The 16,429-nt window shown below is 38.6% G+C and overlaps 1 protein-coding gene across 6 annotated transcripts in view; it reads right to left on the reverse strand.

The window, feature by feature from the left end:
- Positions 1–16,429, reverse strand: part of PDE1C (phosphodiesterase 1C) — a 506,252-nt gene that overhangs the window by 85,901 nt on the left and 403,922 nt on the right. For all 6 annotated transcript variants that reach the window (XM_004418849.3, XM_014785896.2, XM_087429336.1 and 3 more), the window contains 5 exons: positions 14,773–14,886; positions 12,222–12,404; positions 11,197–11,263; positions 6,555–6,671; positions 4,469–4,609 (listed from right to left, as the gene is read on the reverse strand). In XM_004418849.3, coding sequence (XP_004418906.1) covers positions 4,469–4,609; positions 6,555–6,671; positions 11,197–11,263; positions 12,222–12,404; positions 14,773–14,886 — 622 coding nt within the window. The remainder of the gene's footprint in view (positions 1–4,468; positions 4,610–6,554; positions 6,672–11,196; positions 11,264–12,221; positions 12,405–14,772; positions 14,887–16,429) is intronic.

A 16,429-nucleotide genomic window follows, 5' to 3' on the forward strand; every position in this document is an offset into this window, starting at 1 on the left:
TATTTTCACATCTATTTTGATCCTCACCACAATACTTTGAAGAATCACATAAGGACACTGAAGTGTAAAAATATCAGGGGCTCCTGTTTTGCCACAGGCATTATAGAAGCATGGCTAAACATTTAAATGCATGGCCTCCGAAGTCAGACCTGGGACCAAATCCTGGCTCTGCTACTGTATTAGTTTGCTAAGGCTGCCATAACAAAATGCCACCGACTAAGCAGTTTAAATAACAGAATTTATTTTCTCACATGTCTGAAGGCTAGAAGTCCAAGATCAAGGTATTGGCAGGGTTGGTTTGTGGTGAGAGCTCTCTTCCCAGCTTGTAGATGGCCACCTTCTCACCGTATCCTCACACGGTCTTTCCTCTGTGCATACGAATGTCTGCATCTTACTCTCCTCTTCATATAATGACACCAGTCAGATCAGATTAGGCCCACCCATATGACCTCATTTTACCTTAATTACCTCTTTAAAGATCCTATCTACAAATACAGTCACGTTCTGAGGCACTAGGGATTGGGACTTCAACATATGAAATTAAAGAGGGAACAAAATTTAGCCCATGACATAGACTTGATGACAGGGCCATCTTAACTCTGTGAATGAGTTTCCTCCTATTTTTCTACTGAACTTGTGTCATCTTCTTGTTGATTTATTCATATAATCTGAATCTTAATCTTTGCTCTCTGTATATTTTCCTCAAGTACTTCACTATAATGATGTTTTTTATCCTAGAGAAAATTTTAATTTTAACATACTCAATATTTTGCTATATAACTTTTGTGTTTTGAGGCTTCTTTAGGAAAGAACTTCCTTTTTCAAGGTTATAAACATATTCTCATATTTTCTTTTAGTAGGATCAAAATTCATTTTTGTACTCACATCTTTAATTCATTTGTCCGATATTTGGTGAATGATCTGAAGTAGGAGAAAAACATTCTATTTTTTCCCAAATAAACGACTGTCCCAAAAACATTTTTTGAACTGAGTAATTTTCCCTGTAATGTTGTCTATAGACATGTCCTCACCTTTTTATCTGCAAATCTTTCTTCATTATACTCTAGTCAATGTTCCATCTTCATCAAACTCCTGAGACTGCTCATGTCAAGGGCATGAATGACTTTTATGTTGCCAAAGGCAGTGGTCACTTCTCTATCCTCATTCTTCTTGACTTTTTGGCATGTCCCACACAATTCACCATTCTCTTTTGAAGCACTTTATTTCATTGGCTTCCAGGACCCCACACTCTCTTAGTTTTTGTCCCAATGTGACTGGCCACTCCTTTTTAGTTACTATTGTTGGCTCTAATTCTTTATCTTCACTTTAAACTCTGGACTGCTCCAGGACTCACTTCAGAGCCCTGCTACTTTTCTATTCACCCTCTCTTTAGATAATATCATCTGGTTGCACGTTTTTATGTAATATTGATATGCTCATGATTGTCTAATCTACATGTCCATCCCTGACCTCTTCCTAGAACTCTAGACTCCTTTAGTTTTCTTCCTGCTTGACATCTCCACATTGATGTCTAATAGGGATCTTAAACTCAGCATGTCTAAATCACAACTCTTGATTCCCCTTCCCCCAAAGCCTGCTTTGCCACAAGGCTCTCTCATCAACCCTGTTTATCAAACCAAAAATCTAAGATGCACTCTTGCTTCCTCACTTTAATGTTCTAAATCCTTTTTACCACTCAATCCTTTTAACTCCATCTCAGAAACAGAATTTTTTTCCAGGTTTATTGAGAAACAATTGCCATACATCACTGAGAAACAGATGTTTTTGTCTCTATATCTCAGCAGTGTCCTTCCTAGTCCAAACTACCACTATCTCTCCAGTAGACTTCTACAGTACTCTTCCAACAGGCTGCCTCAAAATCTACCCTCCACAGAAATACTTTTCTAATCTTTATCTGATCACCCTTTAGTGTCCTCACACTGCACTCAGATAAAATTGGAATTCACTACCCAGGCCTACAAAGCCAGACTTGGTCTGGCTCCTGCCTTCTTCTCCAACCTTATCTTGCTCCACTGTCCGCCTCACATGTTATTCTCACCATGCTTGCCTTATATCAGCTCCTTGACTACAGAAAAGCTGCTCTCTTATGAGGGACGTTGTACTAATCCTGCGCTAACTCAGCTGGTATACTCTTCTTCAATTCTTAGCATGGCTCAAGCCTAAAATCATGACTGTCTCAGATTAAATATTACCTCCAGAGAGAGGCCTTTCCTGACTATCTAATAAAACTCCCAATTTTCTCACTGTGGGTGCCCTATTTTAATTCTCTGCAGAACACTAGTGATATTTTCTTGCTTATTTTTTCATTGGTCTTCTACCTGTAACATCCCACTAGAATGCAAGTTCTGTAAAAGCACCAACGTATCCTCATTCTGTAAAAGTACCCCAGCATACAATAAGTGCTCAATAAACATTTGGGTCTAGTTTTTGAAACTCTAATCAATTCCATTGATATATTCATCATTTTTGCACAAATACCACACTGTCTTTATCACTATAGCTTCAGTAGATATCTTAATATCTAGTAGAGTAAGAACTACCCCACCACACACATTGCCTTTTTCAAAACTGTTTTTTCTAAGATTGTGAAATATCTATTTTACATAAATTTCAGACTCAGCTGATCATGTTTCCTGTTAAATCCTTTTGGAATTTTTATTGGTATTGTTTTGAATTCATACATTAGTTTGAGGAAAACTGACATCTATATAATACTGAGGCTTCACATTAAAAACACGGTATATTTCTTCACTTATTTTTGTGCCCTTTAATTTAGTTTTACAGTTTCCTTTTCATTGGTTTTAAAGTTCTTCGTAGGTAATTTATAGATATTTTAAAACTGTTGGGAACATATGTTTTTCTATCATACTTGTCAATTTCCAGTGTATAAGACAGCTATTTTATCCAGATCTTATATTGAGGTCTTTTATTTGTTCTAATAATTTATAGTTGGTTTTCTTGATTTTTTAAAAGAGATGACCAAATTATTTTCACAGGATGCTTCTTCAACTTTTTTAGATACCATATTGCATTGGCCAAGACCTCCAGAAAAATGCTCAATAGCAACATTAATGTGGGCATCCCCATTGTGCTCCAGCTTTCACAAAACCACTGTTAACTATGATGTTTGCTCTGAGTTTCTGGCAGGAACCCTCATCCCTTTGCAGTGTTTATATAATTTAAAAAGTAGCTTTTTAAATAACATTTTTAAGAAATCAGCTTTACAATAAGAAGAACTGAAATTTAGAAATGAGGAAATCCTGACTCAGAGATTCAAGTAATTTATCATAGTTCACAAAATCTAATAAGTAATTAAGCAAGGATTTATATCCAACTTTATCTAGCTCCAGAGCCCACACTCCTCCCACTGTATTCCATATTTAATTCAGTGAGATATTACACCAAGTCTTTCAACATGTCCTAGCGGAAAAGATAACAAATATATACTGGGTTTATGGGCTAATTAATAACCATACCCAAAAGATGTCTATCTTGATGTCAATTCTGAAGAAAATTTCAAAGTAGAAAGTCATAGAGACCTAGCTGTTTGTCATTAACAGCCATATCTTGTAAAATTAATGGCTTACATTAAGGCAAAGAGGGTAAAGGTGCAGATAACTAGGTTGAAGAGGTCAGTTAATACAATGGGTTACAGAACAGAGCTCAAAAACACCTAAAGAGCTGAAGGGCCAGCCCTGGTGGCCAAGTGGTTAAGTTCAGTATGCTCTGCTCCAGCAGCCCTGGGTCGGTTCCCGGGACTGGACCTACACCACTCTGTTAGCGGCCATGCTGTGCTGACAGCCCACATACTAAAAAATAGAGGAAGATTGGCACAGATGTTAGTTCAGGGTGAATCTTCCTCAGCAAAACAAAACAAAACAAAACAAAACAAAAAAACATCTAAAGAGCTGAAACATTGGGCAAAAACAAGCAAGACAAATTTCAAATGATTAGAGGTAAAGATTGACTATTAGGTTCAAAAAAAATCAAATACACATAAATAGGATGAGAATAACCTTGTGAAAAAGAACTAGCAGTTTAAACCAAAAGCTAACTTTCTGCAACATGGTTGCTAAGTATACTCAATACGATTTCAAGATGCATGGATATCATTGTGCTCGACCATAGCAAGAGGTTAATAGTACCACTCTCCATATCTGGAAATACATATTTAGTTCTAGAAATTATATTTAATTTGGTCATGGCCTAGTAAGGATGCAAGTCACTACCAGATATTTATTTCATCAAGTCCAAGATGGGGAAAATTTCAGAGGCACTGAGGAACCTTAAGACTTTCCATGATTGGTTAGGTAATTCTTGGGGAACGAGAAGTCCACAAAACAGTGCACTTCTTGTGGGCTCAACTTCATCAGAATAGGAACAGCCTCCTATAAAAAAATCATTATCACATCTTTTGTGTAACCTAAGAGTTCCTATCTATACTTACCGCTACTCCGGTCTTATAGAGGAGGTAATGCACGGTCTGTGTGACGTCGGCAGCATGCATTAAGTTGTGGTAAGGATTTTTATGCTTGCTGTATCCCACTTCCAGGGCCTCCACGAATGAGACCAGTGCAGAAATGGGGATCTGAAAGAGAGCAGCAAAGTTCATCAGTTAGTGATTTAGTGGCTTTAAGTGAGGACGCAAAAGTCTAAGGCACTCTAGCTGCCTCTTTCTGGAGGCATGACATACCCATACCACATGAGGAAATCAGAACTTTTCAAAGTCAGTAAAAATCACTGAAGAAATTATCATATAATTTTAAAATCTGACAGGAAGCCTGGTCTGCCCTACAAATTATTCTTTGTTTTCCAGTCCAGAGGCCCAGGGAAAAGACACAGGATCATCTCAAAGACATTTAAGGCAGAAGGGTGTGTATTCACCTATTTCTCAGGTAATGGCTAAAGTCTTATATCTCGAGAAATAAATGAACACGTACTATGCAGCATGTCTCATTTATTTTATTTGTGGGCAAACATAATGTACACAAAGATCTCAAGTAATAAAATGATTGCAAAACAAACATGAGCTGCCTCCTCCCGAAAACCATGCCCTTTAGAAGCAGTGATTGTATACACCAAACACATGAAAAACAAACACATGATAGTCTGTTCTGTAATCCAGAAACAGGCTGTGTTCTTATGTTTATTATTTGGCAATTTATTATTGGTGCCTTGCAATTTGGAATAATATTTCCAATTAGCCTAACTGCTTCCTGTCTCAAATACATATAATATATATACCTTCTTTTTCTATGTAGCAGAAAGCGAACAACTGCAAAAAGCTTGTACAAAATTAAGGAGACTCTGAAAACATTCACTGTAATAGTTTTCTGGATCAATTCCTTGGTTAGGGTAAATTATCAAGTACCAGGCTGGGGGAAAAGGAGAGAGTGTGTGTTCCAGGAGACTAAAAATCATATTCATAAGAAAAAATAAGGACAACACTACTATAGTGCTTCGTGAGAGTCCGTAATGCCTTGGGCACATTCTTCTATAGCTACCATTTGTGGATTTTTTAAAAATTTAAATATTGCCTTTTAGATGTGAGAGATTAATTCATTATCATTTTTAAAAATGAAGATCCAGTGAACCTGGGGCCTTTGGGCTCTTCTTTGGAGATCTATGAGCCACTGAAATGCTAGGTAAAGGTGTGTGTATGTTCATGGGAGCTTTGTTCTGAGGAAAGGGTCTCGAGCATCCCACTGGGTTTTGAAGCAGGTTTCTGATGCAAAAGAAATTAAGGACCACTGCCATAAAGTATTTATGGCTATGTAAGAAATACACCCCCAAATATGCCGTCCTTAGAAAAGCAATATAGAATGGTGCTGTCCAGAGAAATTAATTTGTTATTCAGAAAAAAACCTGCATTTTTCAGAAGGTCCTCCGTATGATGAGAGAAGTCTGAGGAGTGTGATATGACAGCTGTTAGCAGCTGAAAGCACAGGTTCCTGCAAAACCTGGCCCGACCTCCAGAGTCCGCAGTATTAGGAGGCTGAAGGGGTTGAACACTGGAAACAAGTCTCGTTCTTTACTTAAAGTTGAAGCATTAATTTGAAGCATGAATGGCTGGGAAATACCAGTGATCTGGCACAGATGATAAGTGAGAGTATTTATCTGAATTTGAGACATGTGGTGGAAAAAGAAGTTTGCAGAGACAGCAGATGTGCACTCAGTCTCCATTACTGTCTACTTGCCGCTGGTGGTGGATAGTACACGAAGTTAGGCTGAAATGAGATCTGCAGGCAGAGCCTGAGGGGGAGGTCTGTGAGTTCAGGCTTCTAGTTGTACCCGTAGGAAGACTGGGATCTAAATGGGCAGCTCCAGCCTCTCTCCTGCCAATGAGACCACCAGGCAAGGGAGTAATGAAAAGTTCCCACCACAGAGGAGGTCACAGCAGCGGCTGTCCTGACGATGCTTCCTAAGTCACCCAGAGCAGTTTTGGGTCTATGTTAGATTCTCTTGGTCTTAGCCCAAAAGTCATGTAAGGATGGACAAATGTGTGCAGTTGTTCTTTTTAATTAGGCACTGACCTTGAAACGGCTGATCAGATCATAGCGTGTGAGTAATTCATAGAAAATGAATTTCAGTGCATGATCCCCACTGGCTTCATTGAGGGAAAAGACATCAAAGGACCACTTGTCCACATCCTGCAGGACAGAGCAGCGAGGAAGAATGCATTAGTCCGCAGTCGCTTACACAGCTACCAACCTCCCTACTTTGGCGCTGGCCTGCAGTCCTCATCTGAGATTTCACAGCCTAAGAGTCTAACACTCTTTCCACTCTCGAACTTTTTCCAACCTGGCAGTTCTACCTAGCATTTACTGATAAAATATTAAATAGTCTTATTACTAATAAAAACAGCTATAATTTATCGAGTGCCTACCATATGTTAGGCATTGTGATCAGTGATGAATATGGAATTTATCCTACAAACAACTCTAAGTGATAGGTATTATAAGTCACATTTAGCAGATGAGAAAACTGAGAAGTTATCTAATTTCCCTAAGACCCATAGCAAGCAAGTGCTAGGGACACAAGTGGGGCCAGAACACACACATACGTTCAACTGATGCCTAAGCTCAGTCTCTTTCCATTAAGCCCTTCCACTACTTTTGCCAAATTTCAAATATTTAATTCACTTCACGATAACTGAGGGTACTTGCTACTCTAAACTTCTCCGCAGCCCCTTGGTACTACCTACTGACTTCCTGTCAGTCCATAGTTGAGAATGTTAACTCACTTAAAAGTGTTCAGAAACGTGCATGATATAGAATACGAAATAATGTGTCACTTCAATCCAAACTGCTGAGCTGAAACCAAGGAGAAAGACTTCATTTCATAGGACAGAAAAAAGATATCACTTCTGGAATCACTGATCCGGGGACGTAGTCCTAAAATCTGTAAGTCACTTTACTGAAAAAAGTAGAACTAAGAGCTGAGCTGAACACACTCCTCACACACCATTCTTGAAGTTCAAAGCCTTATTTATCTATAAATAGTTACTCCAAAATAAACGTAAACATTGGCTGATGTGTCTTTGACTTATAACTAGCTACTTTGGATGTTATAAAGAAAGGTGTGGCCCTAGGCCACAAACTTTTCCAAAGCAACAGTCATTTGGTTTCTCATCATGTCAAGAGTCTCACTTTGAGTAGTTAAAGAAAGTGCACTGCTGTGATCGTGACAATAAGGAACCGTGTGAGACCACACTGAGTCCAGGCAAGGTATCAGATGGTTCCCTGGAAGAGAACTCTCCCCTCAGCCCCCACTACATTCCAACATCATCCATCCATCCCAATCCTATCCCTCTCCAAACATCCCAACCATCAAGATCATCTCAAGGCCATCAAGGGTCTCTCTCACGGATGCCAGGATATACGAAAACAAACTGTATATAGGGAAAACCAAACTTTTCCGAAAAGGTTTCAACTGGATTGTCTCAATTCACACTTCATGGTAACCTCACCTCAGCCTTCAAGAACTTTTCCTCCATTACAATAACTAAAGAAATAACTACAAGTATTGAGCACATTTTTTATGCTAGGCACAGTGCAAAGTGTTTATGTACATTTGCAAACAATCACAACTCTAGAAATGGATGTTACCTTCCCCCAGTTTTACAGTTGGCAACCTCAGAGAGATCAAATGAAGTGTCTAATGCCATTCGGTAGCAGAACCAGGTAATACCCCCACTGACACCCCCTAGGAAATTACTGTGCACAGATGACATTGTAAACTCAACGAATATATGCTGTCACCCAGGCCTCATGCCCTACATACTCCAATAGGACCTACGTCATAGTTAGCGGGGCCATTTAAGATTTACCCAAGACCTAAGGCTTCACATTGGTTACTCTAATTGGCGTTGTCATGACATCCATTGTCTGGCCTAAAGAAAAGTCCACTGACAATTCAGTAGGTGGGAAAACACTTTGTTACATCTGACAATTTTTAGTCCTCTTCTCTGGAATGAACAAAAAAGAAACAGGCTCTCTACCACTGGAAATAAAGAGATTATCATACTAAAAAGTCAATTTATTCTGAAAATTAGGATTTAGAGAAATGAGAGAATGAGGAAATAGAGACAGCATGATGGATGGCCTCTCCAGCCCCTCATTTTCAGGAGGCATTAGCTGTGATTCTCAAATTTTAATGTTCTTCAAAACCAGCTGGGATGCTCAGGAAAAATGCCGATTCTCACGTAGAGGACTCTGCAGAATCCAGGTGTGGGGCCTGGAATCTGCACTTTAACAAGCACCTAATTTAACTGCCTTAAACCATTCTTCCTCTTTTACCAAACTCAGTCCAAAGACCATTCCCGTGAAGAAGCTGCATGAACTTCCTATCATGCTCACACAAAGGAAGCCTCGACCTCCTCATTTCCTCCCACTGTATACCTGGAGTCCATCCAGGGTGTCTCTTCTTGAGTCACACAACAGATGCCCTTCTAAAGAACAGCACACTTCTACATTTCCAATAACCCCACCCCAGAAGACTAGAGATAAAACACCCCAAATTAGAAGCTAGTATATATTGAATGGAAAAAATAAAAAGAACAAAAATGCAACGTATTTCACATTTGGAGATTGCTGGTGGTTAATTATTCTCTTACTTAAACTTAATTTTATGCCATGTTCTTACATTAATCACAAAGGTTAACATGACAGTAGCATGATGGTTATTTTATTGAATTGTATTCTCTCAGTCTTTGGGGAAATTTTCTGTAATAGAAGATAACAATAGTGGTTCCATATATCCTGCTGGCATTGAAGTGGAAATAACCTTTTTCTAACAGGCACTACATAAACACAGAAAAAAAAAAAAAGAATTTATCTGCGTGATCTCCCCAATTTACCTCCAACCCACTGCAAATAAAGCCAGAGTCTAGGAGGTGGAAAAATATTACATTGTAAAAAGGTCTTGAACTTCCCCAGCAAACAGAGGACAGGACCAAGAGAAATAGCAGCTTTAGCCTTATGCACACATCAGCAGTACTTGTGGAGAAGGGTGGCAATTCAGAGAGAGAGTACTTATTCTTTGCCTGAATCATCTAGGTAACTTTCCCCTCAGAAAGACAACATATGTGCATCTGAGAATTACTTTTCCCTAAGCCTAACATAACAATTCATACACATCACAGGTTGTTCCATATTTTCTTCAGTTATTCTGCAAAGAAAAGATGCTCCAATTTGGAAGAAATATTTTCATAAATTTCTTAGTACAGGTATAAACACTTGTATTTATGTTCACAATAAAGGAAGAAATTAAAGATAAAAGATGCTTTCAATGTTCCTAAGATTGTCACTGAATGATTCAGGTTCAGTTATAAAAATCAATGCAACTTCATAATGGGTGTTATGAAATATCATCTCATGAAGTGATTTCACTGATTAAATAGGAAATATCACAGTAAATTACACTGATGTGTTGGGCATTAGAGTGGGGGTGAAGAGGAGGGAGAGAAACCATGTGTCTTCTTGCTATATTCTTCTTGAGTATCCTTTCTGTTCTTAAGATGAGTTAAGAAGAGACAGAAAATGGAGAACTGAGAATCTGAATATATAGGATCTCACAAATTCAGCTAGTGAGACAAGAGAAAGGCACTATGAGATACATAATCAAAATGGCCCTATATAGCTCTTTCTTGACATTAAAATTGATCAAGAAGCACTGCCACCCCTGATTCCATGAATAGGTAATTTAAGCAATCTTCTGAAAATATCATCAGGTAATATATTTCTCAGGTTTCAAAGATAGTAATAGCTTTAACAATGGCTTTAACAAAGTCAGAATGCCAGGACTTCCCCGAGCAAGCAGACACGACTCTGTGTGTAGGCACCACGCAATGTCAACCAGCCCAGTGATCTTAGATCTTAGCGCAGCCCCACTCTCAAACACAGAAACCAAATCAGCTTCAGCACAGCTGGGATCCCCTCAGCCCAGTGGATCTGAATTAACACACACCTAGAGGAATACATCTGCTTTGGGACTCTTAGAGATATTCTATGCAATTCTAAGAGCTTGCCTGATTGGGAGTAATTCTGCAGAATTTAGCCCATTTAAACTCAAACATCCGCGTGACTTCCCATGGAACTTCTGGGCTCAGTGAGAGTCTTCGGAAAACAGGAGATATGGAAAGAACATGGGCTCTGGGGCATCCATTCATGCTGTAACATGTTACTGAGAGCTAACTATATGCCTGGAACTCTGGTATCAAACCTTAGCTCTGCATCTAATTAACTGTCTTTTTTTTAATCTTTCTGAGTCTTAGTTTCTTCATCTATAAAATGGACATAGAGTAGGTAATCGGATAGTGGTACACTTATGATCACCAAAGATCCTCCTGATGTTATAACCAGAACAAATTTGAACTCCTCTGGCCAAATTCAAACTGAGTCTCATAATGCCAGATCACTGTACAGATCACTCAACTACTCCAAAGCAGTAGAAAGAAATGAAACCCACACAGAGTTTGGCTTTTAAAAAATTAGCAAGACACAGGCTGAAAAGATAGTGATATTGTTGGAACAAACAAGTAAAAGATAATGAAAGAAAAAAGTCAAGGATGACTGGGAAATCTGTAAATAAAACCTTCTTATTTTCCAGCAACAAATTTACCTGTACTTTCTATAGGATACCATGTACACTGTAAGACCTTTTCATTGGTATTACCTTTAAGGCTTCGATAACAGCTGCTGGGTAGCTCAGTCCAACCATGTTTGATGTCCGTCTATACATTCTGGCAAAGACAGAGGGGGAAATGCATATATCTTACAAAGAAGAATTAGCAGGCCACAAACTTATACCAAGCATTGACAAATAATGAGAAACCATGTCGTCTGGTGACCCAAGAAACCTAAAATTTCTTTTATAACCTTTTTCATAGTCACTCAAGTGGCCTAAGTGTTAAATTCAAAAGAATGTAAAGCAGTCCCAAACTAATGAACCATTGGATACAAACAAACAAAAATTAATCTATGTGCCCCAAATTGGAAATTAAATTACTAAAGTGGGTCATCTCTTCTCCCAGAAGTGAATTATAGTATAGCACGGACAGTATGCAATGTAGTACTTTACACTGGACAAAGAACTCCTATGGGCAACCCACTTAGAAGAGCTTGTTCTTTAGAACTGTCAAAAACAAGAAGAAAAATGTCCCTGGTGAACTTTGAACTGACTGTGGCATTTCTAAAACATGGAATTGTGCAATAAGGATTATAGAAAGACTAAATTGATTTCTGGAATCTATTTCTGGGGAAGGGAAGCAATTCAACTTCAAAGAGCAAAATGACTAACAAAATTGGAAAGTGTCGTGGAGAACTCACACCCCTTAAGTGGACTGTCCTCCCTGGGTCAACAACCTCAAGGCATCCCTAACCTGTTCCAAATGCAGACACCATCCACACACGTCAAAGGAAGATGGATTAGATGATGTCCTTCTTTAAAAACTAGAGACTGAACTCAAGCTAAATCTTCTCTAGTTAACAAAAAGAATTCTGAGCAAAGGCAAAAGCCTGTCTTAATGAAGCTACAGAGATTAAAATAGATATGATTTTGCCATCTCTCATTCAAGACTGTTTCCGTCCAGAATTTTCAGTATTTATAAAGATATCAAAACTACATCAAAGCAAAGCTTCTGGGTATTGAAACTGGCGGTCCTTTTGCTGCTTTGGTCATTGAATGACAGCTCTCTTTACCTCTCCACGAATATCCCCGCCTGGACTGCATGGACGATGCTCTTGAACCGCGGCTTCTCCTCGCTCCTTCTGAGCATCATCCCCATCTGCCGTGTGAAGGTGGACGCCAGCCAGTCTCGGACTTCAGAAGGCACCGCATCTGACTGAATGTCACTGAGCTCATCCTCCGTATCCAGGAGTCGCCTGAACACAAGAAACACCACCGGGACACTGAGATTAAATCTGAAGTTATAGCTCTCTGTTCAAATAGCTGCTCCTTCTCTCCACCCCACTTGCATACACAGTTGTAAAAAAGCCAAATTAAATTGGCCACAAAAAATATAGCACATTTTTGGTAAGGGCTGTGAAAGCTCACCATTTGTGTTTCAGAATGGTGTTTCCCACCATTTATGTTTCAGGATGGCCCTCTTTAGCAGACTAGAGAAAGGAACAAAGGCGTCAGAGAAAGTCAAATATACTCCTTCTCAGGTTCTGTGGGTCCAGACCCACTACACTCAGGAGCACCCGGTATCTTTATTCCCAGAAGGTCTGTGAAATTTGAATGGAATATAAACCTTCCATTTAAAAATGCATTCACAGGGGGCCCGGCCTGGTGGTGCAAGAGGTTAAGTGTGCGCGCTCTGCTGCAGCGGCCCGGGGTTCGCAGGTTCGGATCCTGGGTGCGCACCAACGCACCGCTTGTCAAGCCATGCTGTGGCAGCATCCCATATAAAGAAGAGGAAGAAGGGCATGGATGTTAGTCCAGCATCAGTCTTCCTCAGCAAAAAAAGAGGAGGATTGGCAGATGTTAGCTCAGGGCCAAACTTCCTCACACATACACAAAAAAATGCATTCACAGGGAGGTTTGTTTCATACACGGATCATGTAGCATTATTTTGCTTAAAAAAAAAAAGGACGTTTAAAGACTTTGCTATAGACAACAATACTGTATTATAAACTTCAAAGTTGCTAACAGACTAGTTTGTTTCCAGCACACAAAAAATATTGGTATTTTGGGGCCGGCCCAGTGGCACAGCGGTTAAGTGTGTGCGCTCTGCTTCGGCAGCCCGGGGTTCGTGGGTTCAGACCCCCAGTACGCACCCACGTACAGCTTGTCAAGCCATGCTGTGGCGGCATCCCATATAAAGTAGAGGAAGACGGGCATGGATATTAGCCCAGGGCCAATCTTCCTTGGAAAAAAGAGGAGGATTGGCATCGGATGTTAGCTCAGGGCTGATCTTCCTCACCAAAAAAAAAAAAATTTGATATTTATGTGATGTGATAGAGGTGTTAACTAATGCTATGGTGATAATCATATTGCAATATATAAACATATCAAGTCAACACATTATATACCTTAAACTTACATAATATGTCAATTATAGCTTAATAAAAATAAATTTAAAAACGAGAAATAAAGACTTTGCAAAGTATTACCCAAATCACACAAACCCAGTCCTCTGAAGTAAGGAACCCAGTTGATGTCAAGTGATATTCTTTCTAGTTTGCTAAGACATCACAGAAACTTAAATGTCTAAATTCAGGCAAAATTTCCAAAATAATGCAGTTCTTTATTTGAGCACAGTGATTTAAGTCATCTGTCAGGTGCGCTTAGCTGATTTTTCAAACTTGTTCATAGGTCAAACTATTAGAACAGAACATAAATAGCAGTAAGTTACAATAAGACTTAAAATTGCATTTTAGACTTATATTAAGACCTACCAAAAATAAGCAATAAAAACAGGCATCAATGAAAAGGTTTTTTTTTTTCCCCCTTTGGACACATCAATTGGGGGAAAGGGAGAAAATATAACATTTGGGAAAAAAACTATGATATCAAATTTCCTTATATTAGGAACCAAGCATGTCACCAAAAACTAAGCCACACATTTCTTAGATTACCGGGAAATCCTTTCAGATTGGAATTTGACATAGAAAAGTGAGACATCACAAATACGGAGGCACTTGTCTGAATTAGAAAAAAGAAGAAAAGCCCTTCATATACACCATTTCAACATTTTTCAAAAGAAAAGTAATTTTGTTACTTTCAAATGCATGTAGTAACTGGAAGTGCTTTAATACTTTGGATAATTCAAGGGGAAAGAGTCTGCTAAGAAAATCAATAACACATACGATTGAAGGAGGAACACTGAGTGCTTAAGAGGACAAATGCTTCTCTATCACTTCAGGTGCCTCCACTTACAGATGGATATTGTGAATTAAAACATGAACATAATTTATAGACTGAGGCTAACAATATGCAATAATTACAGTGGAACTCTACATTTGATTAAAAATCTTACCATATTTTTTAAAATTATTCTTTCTCCTCTTGCATTATCTCACTTCATTACCAAAATGGCCATGTGAGACAGGTTCTATTAGCTCCTTTTAGAGATGAGGAGGTACAGGACAGTGGTGTCCAAAACTACCCCATCTGTTTGTGGAAACTAAAGCTCGAAGACCAGTCATTTGAATGCTGCCTTGTACATGCCATGGGGGACATTTCAGAAAAGCCATATAACAGAAAATCTACCATCACTGAACTAATTTCTTGTCATGTTTAGCTTACCTGGTTTCATCAATGTATACAGATTCAAGCACTGTGGCTGCATATTCCAAATTCTTCTTAAGATCTACCACTGACGCCTCCCCTCTCTCTAATTGTTTGACCAAAGACCGTAACCTAGGAAAAAAAGATATGATTCAATTAAAATAGAGAAAACAAGGAATAATCCTACAATTATAGTGACACATTGTACAGCCATTGAATGTTTTTATTTATTCCAATATATCTGAAAATACAAATTGAATGATGGAGCTGACCAGTATTTCTCAAAGGAACAAGTTATAAAATAAATGCATACATTTTTGCCATTGTGAAGTAAGAACAAAAATGTTCTCATCCACCAGGCACTGACCACCCCCAACACTTTCTAGCTACATTTTATCTATCTAAGAGTTCCCTAAATTATCAATGATTTTGCTTCTTCTCTGATTTTAATTTTTTTCATTCTAATTGGATGTAGTAAAGCATGTATGACCAGCAACATCACCAAACACCACTTGAGATTCTGCTGTTGAAAGTACTTTGCTCACCAGTGCTCTGCTCAGCAGCAGTGACCATACAGAATAGCAGCCTCATGGCTCACAGGTGTTCCAACACAGGTGAGGAGGTTTAGACCACCAAAATAACCATAGAAGGCTACATAAGGGATACATGAAGGCAAACTATTTTACTCGACAGGAGGAATTCCTCTAGGAGCAGATAAATACCTTACTTTAAAGAAAAAATGAGGATGGATGATAAACCAAGGTACTGAGGACAAGACCTTCCCTACTGCTAGTCAAGAGTTCCAGATAGTATAAGAAAATGATAAACCATGCTCTCCTCTTATTTATATCAACATTATCCCCACAGAGGAGGACTCAGTATATATGAAAGCAATAAAATGCCAACAGGTGATCAAAATCCAGTAACTGGGAACACTGTAAAAGAGATTTGGAGATTGGACAACTCTTTAGGCTGTCTGACAACCAGCAAAGAAAAGAGCAAAAACTTTGAGGACAACCTCGGGTTTGAATCCCACTTCACAATATATTAGCTGTGCAATACCAGGCAAGTTATTAAACTTCTCTGAGTGTCAGCAATAAAATGGAGATCCAACCACCAAATTTCCTAAGCTGATATAAAGATTAACTCAAATTGATATTGATATAGTCACATCAACCATGTGGGTTTTTTTCCAACTTTACTGAGATATAATTGATATATAACATTGAGTAAGTTTAAGGTGATGTACAACATCACCTTAAAGTACAACATGATGATTTGATAGAAAAAAATGGTTACCGCAATAAGGTTAGTTAACATATCCATCACCTCATACAATTACACTTTTTTTGTGTGTGTCGTGAGAACATTTAAGATTTACTCTCTTAGCCACTTTTAAGTATACAATACTTGAAACTAATACTTGCTAACTATAATCACCATGCTGTACATTAGATTCCCAGAACTTACTCACCTTACGACTGGAAGTTTGTACTCTTTGACCCACATCCTCCATTTCCCAGTTGTTTTTTAAAAAGGCAATTGTTATCATTATTGTCATTATTGTTATTCAGTGACCTTGATCATTACGGGTAACCAGATAAGAAACATTCTAGCAGGATACTTAAGATTATTATCAAGTCTCCATTTCCCAAGGCTGTGCCCACCTTCCTGA

The sequence above is a fragment of the Ceratotherium simum genome, chromosome 1, assembly GCF_057802395.1.
Source record: "Ceratotherium simum simum isolate JZ-2026a chromosome 1, ASM5780239v1, whole genome shotgun sequence".
Taxonomy (NCBI): Eukaryota; Metazoa; Chordata; class Mammalia; order Perissodactyla; family Rhinocerotidae; genus Ceratotherium; species Ceratotherium simum.